Source organism: Haliaeetus albicilla, chromosome 7, assembly GCF_947461875.1.
Source record: "Haliaeetus albicilla chromosome 7, bHalAlb1.1, whole genome shotgun sequence".
NCBI lineage: Eukaryota > Metazoa > Chordata > Aves > Accipitriformes > Accipitridae > Haliaeetus > Haliaeetus albicilla.
The window spans coordinates 9,342,967-9,365,932 of record NC_091489.1 but is presented as its reverse complement, the minus strand read 5'-3'; the positions used below and the strand labels follow the sequence as shown (position 1 = coordinate 9,365,932).

The following is a 22,966-nucleotide window of genomic DNA, read 5'->3' as shown; positions in this document are numbered from 1 at the left end:
TAGTACCAGCCAGCAGATGGTGCAGTATTCCCTTCCATTTCTGAGGCTCCGTCAATGTCTGGAATTGTTTGTTTAGTATTTGATTCACCTGTCTGCAGTTTACCTTTGGGGATCTTTCAGCATCGCTAGCACATTGTCTCAGGTATTTCATTCCACCAGACCATGACTGGAAAGTGTGAAGTAACTTCAGAGCCATCTTCCAGAACTCTTGGAGGCCATGGGACAAAGGATTTCTGGTGGTCAATCTGTTCTTCTTAGAGACTCCTCTGCTCCAAAACTGCTCTTGGTCCATGCTCCTTCTCAGACACACTTACAGACAGTGAGAATGTTTTGGTTTTCCTCTGTATTATTCCTGAAGTTAGTGAAGATTCACACATTGTGGCCCTGCTTTCTCCAACTTGTTTCAGGAAGATTTGATTGCATAACTTCTTTGTTGGTGAGATGCAAGAGTTCCTGGCCTAGATATACAGCATTCATGGTAACTGTACCAATATATTTTAGTATCTTTCTGGATTCTGTATGGTTATCTGGAAATGTTCAGACATTGCTCTTCCCTGGGGAGGAATGTCATTTTCATACGTGGGAAATTGAACCAAACAAGGCTATTGGGCTGGTGGAAGAGATTCCCAAATGTCTGCACCACTAAATCACTTTAAAAGTTGGGGGATGACTTTCAAGAGCTGTCAGTCAAAAGACAATCAGTTATGCAATTACTTTGTCAACATATGCCATAGACCCCTTAGAGCTTCTTGGTACTTTCTGAAAATCCCTTAGTCTTAAACATCAGTAAGGGTTTAACCAAAGTTTCCCCCTTTAAAAGATCCTGTTAATCAGTACAGAGCTTAATCTAGTTCCTGTGGCTCTGAAGAAGCCACAAGGTAGGTCAGACACTTTTTATGTATGCTTGACTTCACCTTGCTGGAAATGCGTTTTTTCTAGTGTCTATAATCTATTCCAGGAAAGTGAAGAATTCAGATGTTAAAGAGGCATGCACATCTTAAAATATTCCAGTTAGTGGAGTAACCGTATCCACCCTCATGAAAAACAAGTGGTTTTGTACATTCCACCATATATAATATCCTAAATAGTATTAAATATTACTGTGATGCCTTTTTACATGAAATACCATTAAAATACATATACTGAACAAAATGTGCTGGGTGCAAACTAAACAGTTTCTTGAATTCAGTTGAAATTTAGTTTGTTACTTAGTTATATTAGCTCTAGAGATTTACAGTTAGAAGTCCTGAGTAATTGTGTCACCTGTACACATATTTATTCTTTAATTAAGCTTAATCAGTATGAAAATAAAGTTCAGTTAGGACCCCTATGCTAGGGCTTCTAGGAAGTGGAGGAATGTCCAGTAGTTTGTGCATCTTACTTACATTTGTGACTTGATTTTTAAAATGGAATAGTTTAAGTCTGGTGAGAGATTGACTAGATGTCAGTGTTTTGCTTTTTAAATTGATATTGTGTTGATTTCCTTTCAGAAGTAAGTTCATCAAATGTGCTGACAGTAATGACTTGCTTTGCCATATTTTATGTAACACAATTTGCTGTGACAAATTATTCCCTCATCTGAATCCATACTATAAATCATTTAGATTTTACTATATTCTTTTAAAACATTGTAGATCTCAGCTTCTGTGTGTCCATTGGATTAATCGTGGAAGGGGTATAATCAAAAGTAGCAAACTTAAATTCATCCAAAAAGGGGTGAAGTTGCCCACCAACCTTCTATGAGGAGCAGTCCTCTTTGTGACAGCTCAGATAATTCTGTTCAGTGAGCAGAAACTTTTATTTACCTCCAGTCAAGAACTCCTAAGTAGGCCAATGATGTGGCACATTGCAGCGCCAATATGGCATTAATAGACCAGAATGAGTCACCAGAGGATGACCTGACCTTCTGTGGCAAACACCTTCCTCCTGGAATGCTCCCCTCAGAGAGGAGAACAGACAAGGTAGGATTCATCCTACAGACAGAGCAAGCAGAGAGCAAGTCTCATAAGGGCAGCTCCGGACCTAGAGACAGAGAACTGTTTTCACTGTTCTTACTTTCCTCCTGAATAAGCCTAATTTTTTATATGAACTTAATGAACCTCTCCCCTGAAGCTCTTGGAGAAGATTGTGTTACTAGAGTCCATAAAAATCTTTATCATCTTTCCTTGGCTGGCACTGTCTGTATCACTTTAAGTCATCTTACAAAATGGTGTTCCACAATTCAGAATGTTTTATGGCTTCCAGAAGATTCAAGGTGGTAGCAGTTAGGAAAGAGTATCACAAAAACTAAATTTAAAAAATTGTTCATTTTTTTTCATGGCTTTAGAAACTTTTATTCAAGCAAGTACCCATATTAGAAAGTAATCTTTCTTAATACTGCCTATGTTGTTGACCTTTGCCTCAGACGGGGCTTTTTACAAATCAAACCATACTGTTAACTGCAAGTCTTTGAAATAAGAACCACCTTTCCTATATGTTTGCATAGTTATCAGCATCATTTGGCCTTAATAGTAATCAAGGCAATTACCAGAAAATGCAGCATTATAAGTTGCAAAAGTAATTTATAGTTTTAACTTTTCTATTTTGCATTCTATCTTTATCACATTGCTAAATCATTTCGCCAACCAGTTTAAATTCTTTGCAATATACCATAATTTCTATCATTCTGAGTAATACTTTTAATTTAAAATTGTTGTGGCCTGTGATAATATACTATGCAGCATCATTTCTGCTAATCCCCAGGGCACTCCACCATTAGCCTTTCTGCTGCTTCTACTGAAACCAGCTTTTAATTCATGAAAGGACTTCATTTTGCCTCCTGTGGCTACTAACTTAATAACCTCCTGAAAAGGACTCTATTGAAAGCTTTTTGAAATCCTAATTCAATATCTACAGAGCCAGATATCCTTTATCTATTATTTTGTTAACTCTTAAAACTGTGCTTTAGATTGCTTTCAACAAGCTGAATCTGCAGAGTACAGTCGACAGATTTCTGCTCTGTGTCTAGCAAGCCTGTTTCATAAGGGCAAGAGACATATAAACCCTTTAACTTAGTGTTGTAAACCAGCTTCTCAGGTCTTGCTAAACCTACGAGACAACCAGTTAAGTCACTGGGCTCTTGTGCATATAGGACGCTGATTATACTTCTGAGAAGTATAGATTATTTTTAAAAAATCAACCTGAAAAGTAGGTTGTTCTCATTAGGACAATTATCCAATTGCTGTGTGAAATCAATAAGATTAACTGTATAACCAGAAACAAATGAATAGACTGTGGACTATGTCTTCCTTCCTGTTTTGTACAGTTTTCCTTGCTTAATAATAATGTTATCCACAAATATACAGTTACACCTTTGGAGATTAATAAAATGTGAGGGAGAAATTTTTCCAGTGTTGGTGGTATAGGAATAAAACCTAAAAACTTGCAGACTGGAACAGGTGTATGATAGGTATGATACTTTTTTCCTCTGACAATGCTCAGAAATCCCCCATGGCAACACATTTTTTGAATTTGTGAGCAAGACTATAACATGTCTATTCCTGTAGGGAACCATCAGTAACCCCTTTACTTTGCCAAAAATAAAGGAACAAAGGGAAAGACTTAAAAAAATAAATAGCTTAATCACGTTTATATACAGAAACGCATTTGCTGCACATTTGCTTTTGTTGCAAAATGCAACTATTCCCTGTTTGGAACAACTTTGAAATTGCGTAAGCTCTCCAAAGTAAGATATTAGTGTAGACTCAAATCATTTGAAGAAATATTTCTTCTTCTTTTCTGTTGGGGAGAGTGAACACAGTACTACTGTTTTATTCTATTTATTATGGCCATTCTGCCCACTTTCCTGCCTAGAGATAAATGTCAAGAGTCAGAAGCTGATAGGAACAGCCTCATAGAATGCTCTTAATGTAGAAAAATCACTATTCTAATTTGCCTTTGAGCCATTTGGTTTTGTCATTTTTATTATATTTTTAAAAATTATTGTGTGTGGAAATGCAAATGATAATGTTTAATGACATGTTTTATAAGCTTCTACAATTTCTGAAGCCATAAAACTGCCAGTTTTTTACTATGTGTATGTCTGAAACTTATGACAAAATTGGATGGATGGACAGCTGTAGTTGTGCATTATATTGTAGAAGGTTTTCTGGTATTTTGTGCTATGGTTTAATTATTAAAACAAAATAAATCTTCAGATAGTTGTTTTTAACTTTTCCCCAGACACTTTTTTCTATGTGCCTTTGTCCCAATGTTCCTGTTTATTTCTAATTTTTCTGGTTTGTGTTATTTTTATTAAAACCAAAGAATTTCAAGTTAATTTGACAGACAGCTTTGCATGAATAATTGGTGAAGAGAAAGGAAATAAATGCCAAAAAAAAGAAAACAATTACTTGGCCACTAGCTTTCTGAATGGGATAGCATCAGTTGACACTATTCCCTGATTTACTTTCGCAATTAATTCTTGAAAAATAACGAGTGTTAGGTTTCATCTTATTAAAACAGTAGCAAACATTTTTTCAGCAAAAGGTGAATATTTTTTCCAAAAAGTCAATTTTAAATTAGTTCTATACTGACATACTGCATTGTATGTGTTTTGCTGGGATGGACAAACTGGCCCACTCTTCTTCCAATAAAGTTAAAAATGAACTCCATATTGCACAAAGTAGATAAATGAAGAACGATATGTCTTCCTCAAAAAGGTAGTGGGAGAGTCTTGCAGCCACCTCCTTATTGTCCTTCTGCCTTCAAACTCTGCCTTGCAGAGGGCTGGTTTAATCTCTACTTAGCCTCCTCCCCTTGCCTGTTACTGGGACAGTATTATCCTCTTCGCTTTCCTTTTCGGAGAAGAGGTGCCCACTGCTGTCTAATTAAGTGTCTGCAAAATCGAAAGTTGCTTCTTCACAATGATAATCCTTTGCATGTTCTGTAGTGAAGGAACAGAGTTTGTCCTCTGCATCTGGCTGGTGCCTAAGTGCAGCTGCGGGGGATCTCTCAGATGGTGCAGCTGAGGGTAGAACTTAATGTACCACAGGTCTATGGACCCCTGAGGAGTCATTAATTCCCATTCACCTCTCAAAGTAGGTGTATATAATACATATAATATTGCAGGGCTATTATAAGTGCAAATTATCTTTACACATCATGTAATGCTCATATTAGGCAATTGCATATGAGAGAGATTAGCAAAATGTAGAGAGGTAATGCCTCTCTATCTTAGTCTAAAGTTTCACATTATTGTGCTTGTGGAAATCATACAACATATTAATAAATCATGTAAGGAAAAAAAATGGAACAACTGGGTGTGTCTAACAAGGTGTCAGCAAGTCTTTGAGCAGCAATAAGAATGTAACTATATAAGCATACCTTCTGAAGTAGTGGAGAGACTTTTGTCTGCCACTGAGGTTATCGTGTGGTCCATTATTTGCTTCACACAAACAATTCTCGAGTACGTTCCACATTTGTCAGGGCCATGTTTACAGAGCACTTTTCTCAGGGTGCATTCATCTTCTATTTATAATGCTTCCCATAAATTAAAAGAAAGCAATCCTTTAAGCATAGTCTACAGCTATTTGTTGTATTAGAAGAATAGTATATTTTACATGCTTTTTTAGAAATCAGGTGACTCAGATAATCTAATGTGATGAGAATCCAAATAAATAAGAACAAGTTAACACTTAATTTCCTTTATTTTTTTCGGTTTGGGGTATTCCTATGTATCAGTTTGTCCCTGTCTTTCCAATGAAGATTTAATAGGTATAAAATCTGGATATTTTATATTAGGGCAAATTGATGATAGTAACAGGTGAGCTCTCACAACTGCCTGGTGTAGTAGCGTTAATGCTTTCCTATCTACACGAGAAATATCTCATACCTTTTAAATAATATTTGCCCTTTTCATATCTGTATCATAATCGTGGCTCATAATGATTAATTAGTCTGCTCAACTCTTTTTCCTGTCTTACTATATCACACTGATGAACTCCTATACTGTAGCAGAAATCCTTGCTATTAGCCTGTCACTTTAACACTGCATGTCATACTATAAGGCCTATATCTCATAATCCACTTTTTTTTTGTCATCCTGTTTTTTCCTGCATGATTCGCTGACCCTCCTCTATATTGGCAAGACCTGCCTGCTCTGTATTATCAGTGAAGTGTGTATTTATAAAATCTAAATCCAGGCAGTACAATTAAAAATATTTATGAAAATGCAAGGGGAGAATCCCCTCCCCCCAGAAATGTCCTAGATTATCTTCTGGATGGCATAGCTAACAGACTGTTAGAGATTCACACATGTAGCTGAGAATCCATTTCCTAAATAAAAATTCTTAGGTTGCATTTATAGGAAGAGATTTCAGGTTGGTGTATTACCCTCTCTCTAACTGGGTAGGGATTTACCAAATTTGTATCTTCCTTCTCCTTGCCCCCATTTCTCACACAATCATTGATCCTCTAGTTACTTAGGGAATAATGTGACCCTCTTGTTGACTATTAATTTTCCTCACCTCTGTAACCCTAATAAGATTAGATTGTCACCTTCAGTTGTGGCAATTGAAAAGAAAATGTTTTGGTTATCATACGCAGGACTATCACCATTGCTAGTAGCAATTGTTCTCCAAATACTATCTGTGGAGTGTGTCTGCTGTAATGACACAAATTTGAGTATTTGATTTTCCATAACGTTGCAGAGGTCTTGATCATATCTAGTTCTAAACATTGTTGCTTACAGTAGATTATGAAAAGACTGGTTTTGCCATATTGCCAAACAATTTTGATCAAACCAGTTCTGTTTTAGTCATGCTTCTCATTCATACATATCAAGCATGAGCCAAAAGTAAGTGGATGCATTTTATTATGAGTGTTTCCCCATAATTTGAAAAGAATCCACATAGGTTAGGCAGCAGTGTCACCTGAGAGAAAGTGGTGGAAAAATGAGGGAGAGAGGCAAATGAGGCAATTAGCCTGCAGGTATAAAGAGTTGCATTGCTTCATTTTGGAGCTATATGTAGAAGGAACCTCACTGTGCAGATAAGAATAATAGCTAGAAAATAATCATCAATTATGTGCCCCTAAAATGAAAAAGAGAAAAGAGCTTAGAACTACATTCACTTTAAGGTGCGCATCATAGCTGGGAACCTTCTTACATACTCCTCTTCAGTGTTCTCAGACTTAAAAGTTACTGTGTTCCAACTTCATTTAAAAGAGCAATAGGACATCAAGATACAGAGAATACTATGGAAAATTGAATTATATCTTGCTATATAAAATATAATAGAACAATACCTCTCCCTAGCTTTTCTCAACTGTTTTTACTGATGAGAGCATTGCTCTTGTAACTAACATGGAGGTAATAGGGCATGCAGTAAATTCAAAATTATTATCTATGTAACATTTCTGTGGTTTTTTTAACATAAAGTGATATTTCAGAGCTAAATTCAGATAGCCAGTACAGTAAGACTCCAAAAACATTTCTTATTATTGCTTCTTTTAATTTATGCATGGGAGGCAAATATTGTCTTTTGTCATGTAACTTATTGTGGGAAGTTAAGGATCTACAGAATATGTTAAAAAGGTTCTACATTCAGTTTGACTAAATTAAAAGGTTTATGTTGGGGTGTTTACCTAGTTTCTCCCTTGCCATTATCTGTTTCTCTTTGAGTTTGATAGTCTTCCACTTCTTTTAAGATAAGTATTCTATCATTTCATTGCAGAATGCAAAATACAGGTACAATTTCCCTCTTTTTTTTTCAATAGGACACAAGTAATAAATTAAACTAAAACTCTTTCAATAGAGAATCTTAGTAGTATAAATCTGTGTAGTATGTACTGAAAAGTGAAATACAGCAGACTAAAAAGAGAATGATTTCTTGCTTTAAAACTTGTAGAGACTAAATGCAACAGCAGAATTGAGCTTTGAACCATAAGTACCATAAGCAAAGTTACCATATTAAAAACTCCATCTAATCAAGTCTAGAAAATACTAGTGAGCATTACTTGCTCCATAGTGAAGATTAAAACTGACATCCCATTATGAATCAAGAGACAAATATACTAAAAGCAAAAAAACAAAAACTGTGAAGTGCACAGGTTTCATTTTGACTACAGGTAGAGGATATTGGAAGAAAAAGAGAAACCTTGAAAGAAGGTTTAAAGAAATCTTGGATATAAAATCAGAAAGGAAGTTCAAAACTGGGACTATTCAAGAATGTTTCTTCTTTTCTCTTTCCATTAATCTAGAAAACAGGGAAGAAATGCCTGGTATAGAATGGAAAACAAATCTTAAAAGGAGCTATTATTTTACCAAAGAATCCTTAGAAAATCTTTACAATCCTTACAAAAACTCCTGTTTGTCCTTATCAAGCCAACAATTCCAGAGTTTCTTTTGCTATACCTAATTTTAATGCCTTAGATAAAGATGTTAAATGAGTACATAAAAAGTTAGGTACAATGTTTTTAGGAGATCAAATCCAATTTTTGGATAATCATATCATCAAAGACATATAGTATTATGTAATCAGTTGTGTGAAATGAGATGTATCTTAAACACTACCTTCTAAAACTCAGGTTTGCCTTATAGATTATCAGATTACTTTAACTATGATTATTTAAAAAAGGCCAATGACATCCTTATTGTCAAACTTCCATACCTTAAGTTCTCTCAAATAGCTTCTTTCTTCATCTAACAGGCAGATCAGCCATGAAGCTTATTTTTACTATTTAGAGCCTAGACTCTTTATCTGGGTTTTCATTATCTCAGCAGACTTACCTCTCACTATGAGCTGCTTCATAGGAACAGATTTTCTGCTGAACAAATTAACTGTGATACTGTATTAGTTTCCTCCCGTCTTGTGCATTGGTTATACATATTGATAAAACAACAATTATAAACTGTATATTGTTTTTTTTTTTTCAACTAGGGAGCTTGTAGTATACATAAGTAGCATGGAAGTTTCATGAAACAGAAGATTTTACTGATTATAATACAGTTGTTTTTCTTGTGTGATCATACTTTTATTAATTGGCCTATTTACTGAAAATTCAGACGCTGGGTTCTTACAACTTACAAACCACTAGTATAGAAGTTCATAATAATTATTGTGAGATTTCTTCTTAAAATCCATAGTTGCAGCATTATTGTCAGATGTGGACAAGTTTTGCCAAGAATTTGAGCTTTAATCAGCATTTTTTGTGGGTGGATGTTAAAAACAAAAGAATTTTGTGGGCGTAAACAGAAAAATCACATTTTTCTCTGAACAGCTGTATAATAGCCACTTTTAAAAGCTAAATAGTAAACACAGAAGGAAAGGGTTTCATACCATAGAATGTAAGGCAAAATATTTCTGGCTTCCATATTGTGGGAGTTTTTATAGAGCACAAAATGCTAAGTAAAAATTGTCTGCATGCTTGGACAGCTGACATTTCAAGAAATGAGTTAGAAATCAGAGTCCTTTTCAGAGCCATGCCAGTCGCCAACCACTTATGGCTTTGGAACTAATTGAGAAGTGAGGCGTACACATAAATGCTTTATGATCTACAGCTTGTCATACCTATATTTTGTAGAAGGTTTTTTTTTTTCATAATAAAGCTTTTGTGTCATATGTATGTTGAAAAATCAGATCTGGTTTTAAACCCAGAAATCATATTGACCTTAAAGTTAATATATCATTCCTATGTATATGTAATGTATAACCATAAGACAGAGTTGGTAGATAAAGGTAATATCTTTTATTGACCCATTATTATCACTGAAAAACATTGACAAGAGTTTGAACACGTAAGCTTTCTTTATATCTGAAACAGAAAAAAACATATTTCAAGGGCAAAGAACAGCTGAGAAAAATTGATCAGAGTATCAGAAATATCACATCTTTGAGAAGAAAGATAACTGGTAGATACAGTTAGAGGAGATATTAGTGAAGAGTGGGAGAAAAGAAATGAGAGATTCTAGTATGTGTTTTGAGCAAAATAGTTGCAAATCCTGATTCAGTAATCTAACATGGATGTGTATCCATCAAGGACATTATTCCATGGAAATAGTTTGTAATTTTGCAAGAGTTGTCAAAAATCTATGCAAAGAATGGATTCTAAAAAAAAAAAAAAAAAAAAGACATAAAGTGATGAAGGTGGTTTTCCTTCTGAAACTCCCCCCCCAGTTTAAAAAAAACCCCACCCATTGCTAACTGTATCTCTCTTTTTCACATCTAAAGCTTTCCCCAGACAAAAGTAGATGCTGTAGGTTTTGTTTTCTATTTTCTGCAACAAGAACATTAAATAACAAAAAATGCAATCTAATAATCTTATAAACTACAAATTAAAAGTTAAAAAGAAAAATATTGAAAGATGTCTTATTGTCCTATTGACAGAAAACAGGAAAAAATTGCTGCTTCTTGGTCCTGCTTTTTTGTCAATGATTTTTTGACTGCCTGGCCACTTCTTACCTGATACAGGTTTCTTGCTGTAGTGAACAATTTGACCTCTGACTTAGGCTTGTCATCAGAACTTTGTAGTTGCTATATTACTGTCTTCTGTTCTCAGTGACTTTGGGGGCAGACCTCTTTTACCATCTCACAAGTATTGTCCACAGCACGCTGAATATCCTCAAGAAATACAAATCCCATCAATTTAGGAATTTAAATATCTTCTGATTCTTGTTTTGTAAAGATCTTCATACATGGTTGCTTCGTATAGTTATTTTTTAACTTTCTCACTAACTGACCCTGTGATATTTGGCCGTAAAGGCATTTGATAAAGGCCTTTTCCCTTGTGAAACAAAAAGCCAATGAGCAAAAATTACAGAGAAGGCGTCACATATGGTGTGAAAATAGGAAACGTGGGTTTCATTTGTTCCTTCTTCTGCATGGTTCATTACAGGGACTTGATTTAATTCACATGGGTGAATAGGTATTACACAATCGTTCTTTTTAGTCTACTATAAGAGATTAACAACCAGTGCATGTGAGACTGTAAGTATGTAATTGGCACTACGTCTGCCAGTAGTGAGATGCTTGCAGCAAATGTAAAGGACTTACTTTCAAGTATCTGTTCCAATTAATTTTCACTTATCATGGATGGATCGGTTTCAACATGAAAGATTGAAGCAGTCAAGTCAGTCCATAGCTAAGCGCAGGAACAGGATTCAGATCTGCTCAGAGTCAAGCAGGGAGGAAAATGAACCAAGGTTGCAAACAGAGAATGTATGTCTGCTGCTTGCTGACTATGGGATTTACCCGAGAAATGTAAACCCCAAGTTCAGTTCTTGGCTGCTTTATTTCAGACTTTTCTTCCACAGTTCAAGTAAGAATGTGATTACTGGCCCCAAATCAAGGGGTGGGTATTTGTTTGCTTAACCTGACAAATTTTTTTTAGGAAATTTGGAACTTCAGCTTGGTCTATGTGACAAAGCTTTTTAGGTGTGAAGGAGGAAGCATCTACCCAATTCCAAAATATAATCCCACTGGAAAAATAGGGTAACAGCTAAGCAGTGTTTTAAAGATGGAAGTGGATGCCTAACAAAGTGGATTGATCTCCAAGTGATTTTGAGGATCATATTCTGTTCAGAGAAAGTGCTTTCCTGTTGAGTCATTTTTAGCTGTATTCAGAGCTTTGACAGGCTGAAAGCAAACAACCTGTGGTTCTCGATGGCTATCCTGAGTGTATGTAACATCAGAGTGCTGATGGGTAGAAGAAGGAGAAGGGAAGAAAACTAGGACAGAGTGCAAAACCCCTCACAAAGTCTACAACTTGGGAAGCTTAGCAGACTTTATATTTTAGGATTGGAGGGAGATTCCTATTAGAAATAGGTACCAAATTTCTCTACTTTTTTTCACAGTAGAGACCCATGGAATTTCTTTAGAATTCTGCTCCTGAAATTAATAAGAAATAAAATTAGGTCAATATTCTAGAAAGTTGGGAATTCTGTACAAATATTGATTGGATATTTGTTGGTTACAGAATTCTTTCTCTTATTTCTTCTTTTGAGTGTCCAAGTGAAGATGTAAAGATCTGATTTTTCTGAATTAAAGAGAGTGTTATTCTTAAAATGGCTGGTTTGATTCCTATGGGTAGCTTACAAAGTAAGGTGTATAAGCAAGAATATCAGAATCCAGTACTAACTTATTAAAAAGTGAAAATATATGGGAGCATATTCATTTTCATACTTTTCTTTAGGTCTAATATTTATGGATTTCAATATCTGGCCATAAACCATATCTGAGACTTAATGATATTCTGCAATGATACAAAATGAATTATTATTTACTAAACATACCTGTGTAGATGGCATGAATTATCTGTCAGCCTGATCACATTGTATTAGTATTGAAAAATTGCATTTATTTGTTTATTTATTTTGTATTTTCAGGTAGAGATTGAAAAGCTGGACTATCATTACTATCTGCCTTTGTTTTTTGATGGGCTTTGTGAAATGACATTTCCATATGAGTTTTTTGCTCGTCAAGGAATCCATGACATGCTGGAACATGGTGGAAACAAGATTCTTCCTGTCATTCCTCAGCTCATTATCCCAATAAAAAGTAGGTGAACATGTGGGAAAAAAAAGAAAAAAAACCCTAAGATTGCATTTATATAGTGTAGATTTTTGACAAGTTGCTAATTAAGCAATAAAACATGACAGGCTGTACGTTTCATGGAGATTATTGCAAACATGAGTAAATTGTAAGGTATAAGGCCAGAAGGCTTATGCATTCAATCCCCTGGTATGTGCAGTAATCCAGAAGAATAGTAATCCAGTCCCGTTAGTGTTTTTCATATTACAATGTAGCTCTTGGTCTTTGGAAATGTGAAGTGACATTTTCTTACCTGATTTTGTCTATTTATTATGTAAATCCATTACTCTATAAACCAGGTCATCTAAAATGACAGGAGAAATCAACAGATGAAACTTATGGAATTATGTTTCTTTTAGTCCTGTTGTTTATTCTACAGTTGTCCAGTATTTATTCACTAGATATCTTTTCTATCATCATTCTCATTACTATGCATATACGTATATCTATCTAAATTGGTAGTTCTTCCTGACTAATGTTTTATGTAAAATTTTGGCATTTAAAGATATTGATTTTGAAGTTTTTATATATTCAAACATAGTTTTCTGCAGAAAAATTATGTGAAAGGTAATAAATTATTTGCATAAAAGTGTAATACCACTAAAACTAAAACTTCTTTTCTTGAAACACCTAGTCTTTCAGATATACTGTTTTGCCCTTTCCTGTTTCTTTAGATCAGTACCTTGAGGAGATATTATTCTGAACCATCATCCTTCTTTAGTCAGGTGTTATGATTCTTAAGTCTGCATGCTACACCTATACTAATAGATGCTCATATTTCTTAAACTTGAGTTCTGTTTTACCATTGATCAGTAATGGTATCATTGCTGTCCTTTGTCCTATTTTCCTGAGATGATTCAGCACCCATGCTAAGACAGAACAAAACAGAGTCATCATATTTGTGATACAGAATGAATAGAGTCAGATACAGTTTTGCAAAAGGGGAAGGGAATGTAGTTTGGAGCCTGATAATATTGAAATAATAGTGTTGGAAGCGTCAGAATTGTGTTTTTTTTTTCATTCAACTTATTGTCCATTTAAGAAGATTAATTTTAGATGTCATTATCTCTATCTTACTGTAGATTTTGAAAATTTCAGAAGGAATATATAATATTCAGAATGGTTACTCTGTAAGTGACACTTGTGAAAGGTTAGGAAAACAATGTTACAGTTCTTTTCTCTCTAAAAGCGAAACACATAAAGAGAGGAATCATGTAATTTCTTTAAATCCATATTTCCAACACCACCCAAATATATTTATAGTAGTATCATTTTTTTTGAAAGCTGAAATCATTTCTGCAGAAAGGCCTGCAAGTTTATGACAGCAGCTACTCAGTTAGGATTTAAAAGTCTTGCTGAGACCAGAATCTAGCTTAGAAATAATTACCTGGAAGCTTTAGCTGTTACACAGCTTTTAGCATTAGAAAGAGACTACTAGGTAAGGATATTTATATGGGTTTGATATACAGTCTCGTAAATCAAGTCGTAATTTACGATGCTGGAACACATTCAAGAATCTGCTAGCTAAATGTAGTTGTTGGTTCTGCTTTATTTTATTGTACAGTGCTTATTTTTTTATTAAAAAAAAACTTCTGTATCAGCTTTAATATGTGAAGAGTTTAAGTATTATAAATGATAAAGGCCTCTTCCTAATTAAAGCCATATTAATATTTTAAAAAGACACCACCATCTTAAGGAATCTGAAAGTGTGTACTTCTAAGAGTTTTAAAATTTCTATGACTGTGTAATATATAGCAGTGTAGTCAGAGCTATACATTTCTGTGACTCAGCTGCATCCACAATAAACTCAGCTGTGTTTTACACATATTACTGTCTCTAAAGTGTCCCACTGGGTGAGTTATATGTGATTAACCAGTCTTCTTCTAGACCACTACCATATTTCTACTGTGAAAGAGTGAATCAATTGATTGTTAGGCAAGGTAATATATATGACGGAGTGGAAAGGGATAAAAGAAAGACAGAAGAATAACTCTACAGATAGAATGCTTTTAAAAGCAGTTTTCTCTCCTGCAGGTTCATCAAAGGAAAATATTAGTAAAGAGCTGCTCTCTAAAAACATTTTAAATTAAATATTAGAATTCTGTATTATACTTGAATAATTTAAGGACCACTCTATCCTCCACCCAACCTTGCTTAAAGTTCACACTTTTTGAACACTATATCATTAAAGATGAAAATTACATTATTTAATGAATCTGTGTAATGAGACTGTAAGCCCAAATCTTTTCAACAAATTTTCTTCTGGTTATGCAAACAGGCAATGGCTAACAAAAGGTAGACAATTGAAATTAACAGGTCCAGTTTCTTTCCTAAAATACCTGAAATATGATTAAAATAATATGGAAGAATGATACTTAATTGAAAAATAATTGCTTATTTTTGTTTGTCACATTGAAAGGGACTCTTTTTTTTGGAAATTCAGAGGAAGAAAAAAATCTCAGGTTGGAGGCATTGATTTTTCAAAGAGAAAAATGTTCAAAATATATTTTGATTTCTCAAAATAAAAATTCAAAGTGTATTGTACGTTGCAGTGGCAAAACATAATAAAATAGTTCATAAATACAGTCACTGCATGGCATAAAAAACAGGAAAAACAATTTAGCTGTATATGTCAAACTTGTAAGGAATCCAACGAAAAATAAAAAAATGCAAAATCAGAAAATGTGAATACTTTAAGGTATTAAGACTTTTTACTCCCTTTCACAGAAGGTGTAGGCAAACCCAATGTCTGAGTTACTTGAACTAGAGCAAAGATTCATAAATTGAGATATATGGCCAATAACAAAATACTTTGTAGAGGTATTATGAAAGTTCTGATGCACAACACACAGCAGAATATCTTCTTTGCCAGAAATATGCATATCATTATTTTCACATTGCAGACAGGTAAAGAGGTAGAAGAAAGCTAATTTTGCCCCACGTCGCTGTCCTGCACTGGTGGCAGAGAGCAGAACAGAACCCAGGCACACAACCCTGGGGCAGCAAGCAAAGCTGCCTGTAGGTCACGTGAGAGTTCCCTTATTTTGGGGGAACAGAGGAGTCTGTCTGGCCCCACCATGTCTTTCAGTAATGCACTGGGGTACCTTAAAACTCACTTGTGGCTTACCATTACCTATAGCCAGTCAAGAACAGCCAGGAAAATGGGTGTGAGCGTGAGAGATGCCTGTTGTACCATGTGCTTTTCAGTGGAAAAGTCCTGTTCTAAACTCTGTGTTGTCATGGGAATGTAAAATCCCTTTTGATACTCATATTTTGGGCAAATTATTTTTAATATTACATTTGCCATAACAAATGTTAGATCAGAAAAGCCATAAGTCCTTTAGCTTGCTTTTATTAGGCTTATTCAACTCTGAGATTCCTGACCGCAGAGTTCCCCAGATTCAACATGAGACACACATGCAGACATAGGCACTGAGAGGGCAGGATGTTTGTACACCTTTGCCTGATATTTCTATGAGTAACATCAGGGACATCCAACACAGTGTGTGGAAGCACCTCCTCTCCTTTCAAAGGCAGCGAGCATGCTACCATTTACATTTTCTTTGCTGGCAACATAGCTGTAGGAGTTTCCAACCCCTTCACACAAAAAGCGACCAATCCTTCCAGCTCCCACACTTCAGTTCATTGCAACTGACTTTTGCTAATGCAACTGTTTGTGGAGCAACTCCGTGAATCTCACATCTAGATGTATTAAAAAAAAAACAACAACAACAACAACAAAAAAAACACCAAAAAACCCCCTAAAATTAAACCAAAATATTTTCAGAGTGGTGTTACTTTGAAACTCAGATCATTTCAACAGTCTAGTTTATAGCTGCACTGTCACAAATGAAGGAATAGTACACAATAGCACAGAAGTTGGAGTAAGTAGAGATGATCAGTAGGAACATCTTGATATAGCTTTGCTAATGAAGAAAATAATGTGAAATTAAACACTTAAGCACCTTGGATCACCCACTTGCCAGAATCTTTTCTGTTCTGTGCTGTGGATCCTAAAATGGATGCATAGGCAATCTGAACTTAGGTCTAGAAGCCAATAAAGCTCATGTCTTTGCACTTAAATTGTAACTTAGATGGAAGTACTGTTTCTACACAGTTGCAATCAGCAGACCAGCACTTCTGATTGAGTCCAAAAAGAATAAACTCCACCCTAAGGAACACTGAAGTTTTCCTTTTTGACACTTTTTCCACGCTGTTAAAAATCCCTTCTGTGACACAGTAGATCAAGGATACCTTAAACTTTGTTGAAAATGGGCAACTGAGGGACCTTATCTAATACCTTTCAGAAGTCTAAGAAAACTGCATTATCAGACTTTTCTTGTCCATGTTCTTCTTCTTCAAGGACCTACAGTACATTTAGAACGCTATATTAATTTCTGCAGCACAGATGTCAATATTACCGGTCTTTGGTTCCCCAGATCTTCCCTGAAACCTTTTTTTAAAAATGGTATCACATTTCATTGATAACAAAGCTGTTTTCATTGAAAGGGTGGGTACTCAGTGCAGTTTAGTACCTTGAGGCAGCACAGGGGAAGGAATATACATCTAGGAATGGATGGAAACTCTGTAAACTGGCATAGTCACTGAGAAGGTTTTTGGGACTCTATTCTCAGTGTATTCTTTATACTACTTAATTAAACAGGGCCTGCAAATGTTAATAGGAATCAAGTTTTATAGGTGCTGATCTGGTAAAGCACTACAAGCACAACTAAAGCTGAAAAAAAGCCACTGACATTCTCTTCTGTATTCTGCTAGATTATGTTTCTTGCAAGTATCAATTATTCAGTTATGGATCTTAGACTTTTCTGCACCTTAGGCTTTGGCATTACAGGACAAAGTCTTTGGTGACAAAATTGGCCTAAGGTTTTCATTCCTTACCCCCTATTCCTCCTTCCCATCACCTCACTGCAACACGTTACTCCTTCAGTTGTACATCTATATTGTAAATTCGATCAGGATCTTACCTGACTTTAAAAACGTACAGAAGACAAGGTGGTTATTCTGGGTTTTATTCACTCTTGATTGAAACACTGTTTTGTAACAGCCTTCATTACTGTTCTGTAAAATTAGCATAATACTTCTACTGTATCAGTTCAAGTAGTTAAGTATTATGCATTTAGAAAGTTTTGGACACAATTCTCTGTAAGAGATATATGTATCACTTTAATCAATTGCATTTTGAGAACACTTCATGTTAGCAGTTCTTTAAACCTGACTCTGTGAATTTAAGAAAAGAAGCCCTTGATCAACACGATTAAGTAGATCACAAGAATCGAAGCATCTTTATCCTGAGTGCTTGTTGTCCTGCAGGAGACCTGCTCTATGTGTCTTGTTCTGCTTCAGGCAAAGAATTTTCTAAAAGACGTGCCTCATTTACCAGTTCGGGGGGAGAGATGAATGCAAACTAAAGTGGTTTTAATCTTTGGTTGTGAGACCTAAATAAAATGGAGACTGTCAGTGCATTTCTAAACATAGATTCACAGGTGTATTTTAAAAAGGGGTTAAATATAATCAAAGACCAGTGCTAATTAAAAAGAATTAAATTAGCAACATAACTTTAAATATAAATACCAAAGTCTAAACTTTGATATTCAGAGAAGAGATAGAAGTTTGGGGAATCCGATTTGATTCTGTAAAGTTTAGGCTGTCAATGTGCTACCTGGGGAAGAGCATTCTGATTCAATCTCTTCTGTGAAAATACATTGTGTCATGGAAAAGATCCACTGTATACTGGGAGAAATGCTGTCATGTTTCCTGGCTTATAAAGTGTATCAATCGCAAAGATGAGAACTGTGGCTCCTATTATGGGCAACATTTGAGACTGAGATAGGATTTTCCAAACTGCCACATAAAATATAAAAATAAAAAATATTAACTTACATAGCTTCTAGGTCTTTTTCTTTGAGGTATTAGAAGTGTTACTCAAGGAAAAGACTTGAATATTTTAGAATAATAATTTCTATTGCTTCATATATAAGCTACTTCTATCTAAATGGACGAGCAAACAAATGGCATATATCTTAAGAAAAGTCTCTGCTCTTAAAGGAAATTAACAAAAGAAAATTCTAAATTTATATCAATTGCCAATAAAATTTAATGAAAAAAAAATGCACTGAAGCTGTCAATGAATTGGTATTGTATATCAGCTCATTGCTAACAAGCTTTAATAAACAGCACTGTGAAAAACCTCCATCCCAAAAACGTTCAGTTTCAAATATGCTTTCAAATTTCATAATTATCTATTACTGTGGCTTCGAATGGTAGAAGCACAGAGCTGACTCAGATACTGAACTTTTACACTAGATATTTAACCTACTAACAATTTAAAGTTCTCTTTTATGGAAGAAAATTATGATGAACTTCAGAAAATACTTGTTTGGAAAAACTGTAGCAGTACAAAATAAAATATGTTTGAAGTAAATACTTCATTATACAATTGCATTGAGCAATTTTTTAAGCTGGAGGGTCTCCTGGAAAAGTGTGTATCCTAATCAGAAGCAAAATTATCAAGTTTATATACCATTAAATGAGAAAACATTGGAACTACCAAGCAACAGAGTAAACTTGCTGGGTTGTTTTTTTTCAAAGTTGCTGTTTAAGAAAATTGCACAATGCATAGCATGTAGACTAGATGACCAAAAGGGAAATATATACCATTGAGGGAGACAAGTCCTCTAGAAACCCTTTAGTGAGCAGAAGGGTATCTTTAACTGAGAAGAAAACAGTCATTCACTTTGCTGTTATTGTGAAGATCCACGTCTTACAGCAAACTTCTAGGTAAAGAGGCAACAGCCTAGCATGCTTTCAGATTGGAATACTTCGGATATTATGCATGTTTCCTTTTTTAGGGATATGTAGCTGTACTGTATTAAGAGTGTGAAATGGTCTGCTTTATTCCTGTGTAAGGATACTAGTACTTTCTTCCATTTCTGTTAGCCTCTGGATATCACTGACATTTTTCAAAATGTTGAAATGCACTTATTTCATCTACTGTGTTAAAATTTTCTTTTGATTCATGTGGGAGAATGGTCTGTAGTGATGGTAGTACACAGAAAATAATTACCAGATTTTAAAAAGATAAACATGTTGGAAATTGATGTATCCTTGGGGCAGGGACTATCTCTAATTAAATGTTTATACAATGCCCGATATAATCAAGCCAGGAGCTGGTTGACTGCTATGCATGCCACAGTCCAAATATTTAATAATAATAATAACAACAGTTCTGCAGTCACTTTGATCTTACTTTTGATATTTACAAGTGTTTTCCTAACACACACTGCAGATTTCTGCAATTTGAAGGGCTTCAGGTTCAAATTCTGCAGTCTGTTTGATTCTACCATATCCATCACTTTAGCACTCAAAATCTTGATCCAAATTCTGTCTTTTGCTTTGTGTGCCAAATGGAGGATGGGATGCCCCATGTTTTGAGGGAGGTGGGACAAGTATCCAGCTGATATTCTAGCACACAGATGAAACTGAAGTGCCAGTGATATGTTTAAAGTTTCAGCAAGCACCCCTACAGCACGACTCAGATGTAAGAAAATTTGCCTGACAGGTTCTGTGATGAGCTGTTCTTTGAAAACATTCTATTGGATTCAGTGTGTGTTCAGTTTGCTACACTGATTGGAACGCCTTCTCAGTCATGAGGCATAATTCATACTCTTGACTTTATTAAGGAATTAATCTTTATCAGGACAGTCTTGGCTTCAATTCAAACCAGGGTTGTCTTTGCACAAGACAGAACTCTAAAACAGGAAACTGTGAAAACCTTTGGGAGCCACCATCTGCAGAAAAAAGTTCCTCCTAGGGGTGGTTGGACAGCCATTTCCACTTTATTTGACACTGTCTGCATGCCTAAAAATAAGGTCTCTCATCCTCTAGGACAGCTTCTATAGTCAGGAAGAACTATTCCTGGAAGTGGGTACAATTTGTTGGTTAAGGATTAAGAAGTTGTGATTTCTGTCATTGATTAATTTTTATGTCCCTTAAGTTAATTATTAGGGTTTGTATAAATAATTAATTTTATTCATTATATTCATGTTTGTATGAATTCATTCATACAAATGGACACAAATATTCATTCATGTTTGTATGAATAACTAATAATTATTGTACTGAAAATCACAAGTGTTAATGATAATTTCCATATTAGTTTGGTTAGCTACTGTTTCTGTGTATAGCAATTTAGTCATGAATAAACCTGTATGTTGGAACGCCAGAGCTTCCTCTTTCAGTCACTCCTTTAAGACAATGAATAATGCCTGTTCCTCTGTAAGAGAATCTTTTCCTGCCTGAGATTTGGACCAAATCTTTAAAATTGTATCTGGGGGTCTCTCTTTGCTAAAGCAGCCTTGGAACATCTACCCAAGAAAGCATAATTTGGAACAGCCAACCTCTTCACTGCAACTTAGTAAGAGCATGCTGCACTGATGGACTTTCTGTCCACACATTAATATGCTCAGAGACAATGTGAAATTAGATGTAGCCTGATGATTGCAATAGGGCCTGGCAAATAAGAAGTATGGAATTCAGTCTGTGTTTTCATTTAACAACACTTCTTTAACTTGGAATCACCCTATGATGCACTACAGTACCTTTATACCTGGGGCTCTCTAACTCTGATGTTTAATAGTAGTTTTAGTATGCTGTTCATAAGCCTGCAAAGAGGCACGAAGGGAGTTTACTTACTAGTGGATTTTCAAGAGTTGTCTCTACACATTCACACAGCCAATCTGCCTTGCCCTTGCTGTGGAGATCTAGCTCTGATTTTTAACACTCCGCAGGCATGCGATAAGAAGAAGCAGCGGGTGGGGCACAGTGCATTTGCTTAAAGAGATGGAAAAACTGACACTGCTCCTGTGTGAGAATACTACTTCATTCCCTATGAAATGGCATTCCTGTGCTCTGACAAAACCTAGTGCCAGAAATACTGAACCCTATTACTTCAGTGTGAAGAGGCAGTTCTTGAAGAAGTCGTTACTAACTCCAAATTTCAGTGTTCTTTACTACAATTTTTTCCAAGTGCTAATACTTACATTATGTTATGTTGAATCACATATTTATATACTTCTGTGGCTATAAAACATGTAGCATTGAATATGAGCTTATCTTTTATAGTTTTTGCTTTCCCAGTGAAATGATGTAAATGTCTATGTAAGTGGGCAGAACACTGGAGAATTAGACCAATATATAATAGCGTACCAAATTTGACAACTGCTTCCAGCTGCACAAATTCAGAGGAGGTTTTATAACTAGAGGGATTTTGCAAGGAAAAAAAAATATATTTCAAGCATGACTCATTTTTAATTACAAAAGAGAATGCGAAGTACTTGCTTTTAGTAAAATTAAAAGAAGAGAGAAACAAAAGGTATTTATGAAATGTCTTAGTGTCATAAGCTTAGAAGCACGACACTGAAAGCTAAGAGAAAAATCTAAGTAGGCGAGACAAAATCTTTTTTTTTTCCTAGAATGTTTGTCTTTTAAAAAAAGCCTACAAGGTTTTTTTGTGGTTTTTTTTCCTATAAACATTTGCTTCATTGTACTGATTCTCAGAATAGTAGGAATTGTTAGTTGAATGAATAAAATGATCGTGAAATTAATGAGTACAAACATACAAACACTAATTGTTGCACTAGAATGTATCTGTTGTCAACCTTTGCAGGTTGTCTTGCAGTTGTACAGTTCCATTGGCCCCAAATGGTACTTACTGAACATTTATTTTTTATTTGTTTGGACCACGCCAGTATTACACAGGCAGCATGAGGGAATAATGAGCTGCATTCTTTGGGTTACTGAAGAGTCAGCACAAATTGGGGGAACAAATAACAATCAGACAAGGCAGTGTTTTATAACATCAGGACTGCAATCCATCTTTGGGATCTTTCAAAGCTGGGCTAATAAAGGCCCACTTACAATCCCCAGCAGAGTACAGTTTAATTAAATTTGTCCATTAGAGGACTCCTCCCCCTCCCTCTACATTTTAGAAATTAATTCTGCTTTCTGCCTGTTGTTCTTTCTGCATCACAGATGCACTGAGCCTTCGTAACCGGCAGGTCATCTGCATCACGCTGAAAGTCCTCCAGCACCTGGTGGTGTCAGCTGACATGGTGGGGGAGGCCTTGGTGCCCTATTATCGGCAAATCCTCCCAGTCCTAAACATCTTTAAGAATATGAACGGTGAGTTATCCTACCAGACACCGGGTCTTTCAACTCCTAAGGTAAAAAGGGGCTTGAGCCAGGGTTAATTAACAACGTAGTTAAGATTTATTACTGTATATAAACTCAAATCCATTTGGAGCTCTAAATAATGTAACACCCCCCCCCCCTTACTATTCCCTAAGGATGCACTGAAATTAACAATTTCATTTATTACTCCT

General features: G+C 35.3%; 1 protein-coding gene across 5 annotated transcripts in view; it reads left to right on the top strand.

Moving 5' to 3' along the window:
- The window catches only part of PACRG (parkin coregulated), a 257,202-nt gene that overhangs the window by 130,969 nt on the left and 103,267 nt on the right, over nucleotides 1-22,966 (top strand). For all 5 annotated transcript variants that reach the window (XM_069786893.1, XM_069786896.1, XM_069786892.1 and 2 more), the window contains 2 exons: nucleotides 12,362-12,533; nucleotides 22,617-22,766. In XM_069786893.1, the coding sequence (XP_069642994.1) occupies nucleotides 12,362-12,533; nucleotides 22,617-22,766 (322 nt within the window). The remainder of the gene's footprint in view (nucleotides 1-12,361; nucleotides 12,534-22,616; nucleotides 22,767-22,966) is intronic.